Source organism: Otolemur garnettii, unplaced genomic scaffold (assembly GCF_000181295.1).
Source record: "Otolemur garnettii isolate 467f Iridium unplaced genomic scaffold, OtoGar3 scaffold00144, whole genome shotgun sequence".
Classification (NCBI taxonomy): domain Eukaryota; kingdom Metazoa; phylum Chordata; class Mammalia; order Primates; family Galagidae; genus Otolemur; species Otolemur garnettii.
Window position 1 is genome coordinate 2,201,958 of NW_003852539.1, and position 4,195 is coordinate 2,206,152.

The 4,195-nt window shown below is 54.9% G+C and overlaps 1 protein-coding gene across 1 annotated transcript; it reads left to right on the forward strand.

Moving 5' to 3' along the window:
• The first annotated feature begins 3,171 nt into the window (after nucleotides 1-3,171).
• CITED4 (Cbp/p300 interacting transactivator with Glu/Asp rich carboxy-terminal domain 4) lies at nucleotides 3,172-4,195 on the forward strand. The gene has a single exon (XM_003798968.3). The coding sequence runs from the start codon at nucleotides 3,172-3,174 to the stop codon at nucleotides 3,709-3,711; it is 540 nt and encodes a 179-aa protein (XP_003799016.1). The 3' UTR covers nucleotides 3,712-4,195.

Here is a 4,195-nt window from a genome sequence, read left to right on the forward strand (position 1 = left end):
AGCCTCCCAAGTAGCTGGGACCACAGGCACCCGCCACAACGCCCGGCCATTTCTTGGTTGCAGCCACCATTGTTGTTCGGCGGCCCGGGCTGGGGATTTGAACCTGCCACCTTAGGTGTATGTGGCTGGCGCCCTAGCTGCTTGAGCCACAGGCGCCGAGCCATTTTACTTAGTTTGTTGTTTACACATATCTAACAGGCATTTTTACCCCAGACTCTATTGAACCCCTGAGGAGTCCATGACACTCCCACCCCCAGATCTGTCAACCCACTGGATTTATAGGCTATAGTTGGTGAGCACAATTCTGTAGCTTTCTTTAGATTCTCCGAGAAGTACATGACCTTGAAAGTATAAAAACCACTGGTAGATAAACTCCTGACCTGGAGTAGGTGCTCAATAAATATTTGTTGGCTAAATTAAAGAAATTTTTAAGCATTAGTCACACACATGCATTTTTTAAAAGGAAAATCATCTGGTGGTACAATGGCTCCCAAATGTTGATGTCCTTAGACCAAATATGTCAAAATGGCAGAGGATTTTTTTTTAATACAGATTCTTATGATTCAAAAATACCCTTGGAAAGTCTGGGTCAGGAGGTTAATGTGGAACTGGAGATTCTTTTTCAAAGCCCCCACCCACCTGTTTCTGTCCCCTGTCTCCAGTTGAGTCTGAGGTACTGAGTCTGAGGTTTAGGAATTTCTGTGCAAAGTCTTAGCGACTCAGAGAAATCGACTCCATTGCGTAGCTATTACACTTTGCAGAAATGTTACCATACCTGTGGTCATTTGTGACTTCCCACAAGCTCTCAGGGTGACTGGGCAGGGTCACCACGTCTCTTTCACTGAGCAGAAAGCTGAGCTGCCCCTGTCATGCCCAATACCTAATAGTCACAACCCACTGGTGGTGGAGGTCACATACCTGCAGGTGGTAGAGGGGTAATTAGAACTTGGGCCTCTGGACCATCACCATAGGGTTCTTCCCTCTACAACAACTGGATAAACCCAAGTTCCAGGAAGTACCAAGGGCAATTCTGGGGGAAGGGAGGGAGAGAGTATCATATAGGTGGAGAGCAAGGCTCAGGAGGCTGTATCCTGGCCACTGGCACCAGCTCCAGTTGCTCAGACTTGGAAAACACATGACATTCACATGCTAACTCTGACTGCCTGTGACACCAGCGCAGTCACTTTTTCTTTTTGTGCCTTCTCTGTATCTGCAGAATGGGGCTGATAATCCATGTCCCACCCCCAAGGAGATGCTTGTAGAATGTAAAACACTTAAAAAAAAATGCCGATTATTGTTGTTATCTAAGGATGTGATATTCCCCAGTAGGAAGGTCCTTAGGGACAGAGGAAATCCAACCTTTCTTTTTTTTTTTTTTTTTTAAGACAGAGTCTCACTTTGTCACCCTCAGTACAGTGCAGTGGTGTGACAGCTCACAGTAACCTCCAGCTCTTGGGCTTAGGTGACTCTCTTGCCTCAGCCTCCGGAGTAGCTGGGACTACAAGTGCCCGCTACAATAGCCCACCCAGCTATTTTGTTATTGTTGCAGTTTGGCCGGGGCCCGGTTTAAACCCACCACCCTCCATATATGGGGCTGGTGCCCTACTCACTGAGCCACAGGCACTGCCCAAACTTTTCATTCTTTTTTTTTTTAAACTAACTTTTTTTTTTAAATTTTTTGTTGTTGCAGTTTGGCCAGGGCTGGGTTTGAACTCACCACCCTTGGTATACGGGACTGACACCCTACTCATTGAGCCACAGGCACCACCCAAACCTTTCATTCTTTTAAGAACACTTGTGGGCATCTACTATGTGCCAGGCACTGCACTAGACACTGTACACATATCCCCTCATTTAATCCTTGCAAGGGGCCAAGGCCACTGTTGTTCTCTTATATAGATGAAGAAACAGAAGCTCAGGTGAATGAGTTGCAATTCGTTCATTCATTTGTTCATTCACCCAACTCTTACTAAAAGCCTGCTCTGGGCCAGGCTCTGGGCCAAGTGCTGAGGAGAAGATGATGAACAAGTCCTTCAGGAGACATGCCCATAAATTATTTTAATAACAACTCAGTACATGCTTCAACAGACAAGACGGCGGTGAGAGCCAGAGAAGAAGCAACTGGCTCTCCCGGGGGATTTGGGGGATGGACAGCTGCCCCCCCCACGGGAACACTGCACCTAAGATACCTGTGGTCGGCGGAGCTGTGCAAGCTCAAGGCCTGGTTCTGGTCTCGCTGTGTTCAAGGATCTGGTGTGCATTTCTAAGTAACCTCTTTAGCCACTGAGCCTCAGACTCCATCTGGAAAATTAAGAGGTTGGGTGAGCCTGAGATCCTGCAGCTCTGGAGGGGCCTAACTTCTGGCCCTCCCACCCCACTTTCTGGCCAATTCAAGTTCTTTTCTCTCTTTTTTTTTCTTGAGACAGAGTCTTACTATGTCACCCTCCATAGAGTGCCGTGGTGTCACAGCTCACAGAAACCTCAAGCTCTTGGGCTTAAGCGATTTTCTCGCCTCAGCCTCCCAAGTAGCTGGGACTACAGGTGCCCACCACAATGCCCGGCTATTTTTTTGTTGCAGTTGTCATTGCTGTTTAGCAGGCCCGGGTGGCTCGAACCCTCCACCTTCGGTGTATGTGGCTAGCGCCCTAACCACTGAGCACGGGTGCCGAGCCACTTTCTGGTCAGTTCAATCCTAGCCTCGAGTCTGAGTCCCTGAAGTCCAGACAGAGCCCCTTAGAAAGTGTCAAACACCCTCCCGGTAGCAGCACGCTTGGCTGGAGCCGCGGTCTGGAACCTGGGGGCGGGGCTCCCGGAGAGGGCGGGGCCCAGGTCCAGCAGGAAACGCGCTCGGCCCGCCCAGAAGCGTCTCACCCAGTCAATGAGAGACAGGAGGCGGGGACAGCCCGCTTCTGGGTATAAGACTTCGCCAAACGCTGGGTAGCGGCGCGGAGGTCTTGGAGCTTTAGGCTGTGTGCGTGTGCGCGGTCTCTTCGCGGAGCTCGGTACGTCCTGGGCTTGGCGGAGGCACAAGCCGGATTTGGTTTTCTTTTGCCCTGCTCAGTTGCAGCGACGGCACGGTGCCCAGGTTTCCCGCCGCAGAGTAGCAGCTGGCCCAGGGGAGCCCACGCTGACCATCCGCCTGCTGCCCCTTTTGGCAGCCGACCCGCCGCCATGGCCGACCACCTGATGCTCGCCGAGGGCTATCGCCTGGTGCAGAGGCCGCCTCCCGCCGCTCCCGCCCACGGCCCTCATGTGCTGCGGACTCTGCCGCCGTACGCGAGCCCGGGTCTGGACAGTGGGCTGCGGCCACGGGGGACATCGCTGGGTCCGCCGCCGCCCCAACCTGGGGCCCAGACATACGGGGCCTTTGGGCCGCCGTCCTCCTTCCAGCCCTTTCCGGCGGTAACGCCGCCGGCCGCAGGCAGCGCGCACCTGCAACCCGTGGCGACAGTGTACCCAGGCCGCGCCCCGGGACCCCCAGGAGGCCCCCCGGGCCTGCAGACGTCGCCCGCCGCCGCCGCCCCGCAGCCTGCGCAATCCCTGGGCAGCATGGACGCCGAACTCATCGACGAGGAGGCGCTGACGTCGCTGGAGCTCGAGCTCGGCCTGCACCGCGTGCGCGAGCTTCCCGAGCTCTTCCTGGGCCAGAGCGAGTTCGACTGCTTCTCAGACTTGGGGTCAGCGCCGCCCGCCGGCTCGGTGAGCTGCTGAGCGCAGCGGGGCCCGTTTGGCGCGCCCGAGGGAAGAAAGGACTGCCTGCTGGACTCTGCACCCTGCGAAGGGGCCCGGCATCCACCCTCCATGAGGGTGGAGACAGCGGGCTTGAACGCGGAGCCAGGCACCGAGCTGTAACCCTGGTGTCCCTCCAGGCCCTGTCTCCTGCTGGATGACAGTTTGGCTTCACTTCTGTGACCTGAGCCTCTGCTGTACAGTGGAGGAGACTGGCCCAGCTTTCGGACTCCGGGTTCTTGGATTCTGTGTTTTCCCCCACCCCCTCCCAATCTGAGCCATTGCAGGCCTCTGCCTGAAAACCCCTTCTCTCATGCCACCCGCTACCGGCACTGGGTACCCGGAGACCCCATCTACTGAGCCCCTGCTGCCTGGGCCTTGGCCTCCCACCTCAGGGAAGGGAAGATTGTACATCCAGCCCTACCCTGTGGAGCAGTGCCCCATCTGGCCTCCAAAACCAAAATAA

Excerpts from the sequence above, each read along its gene's own strand:
- CITED4 (XM_003798968.3), top strand. The coding sequence starts at position 3,172 with ATGGCCGACCACCTGATGCTCGCCGAGGGCTATCGCCTGGTGCAGAGG.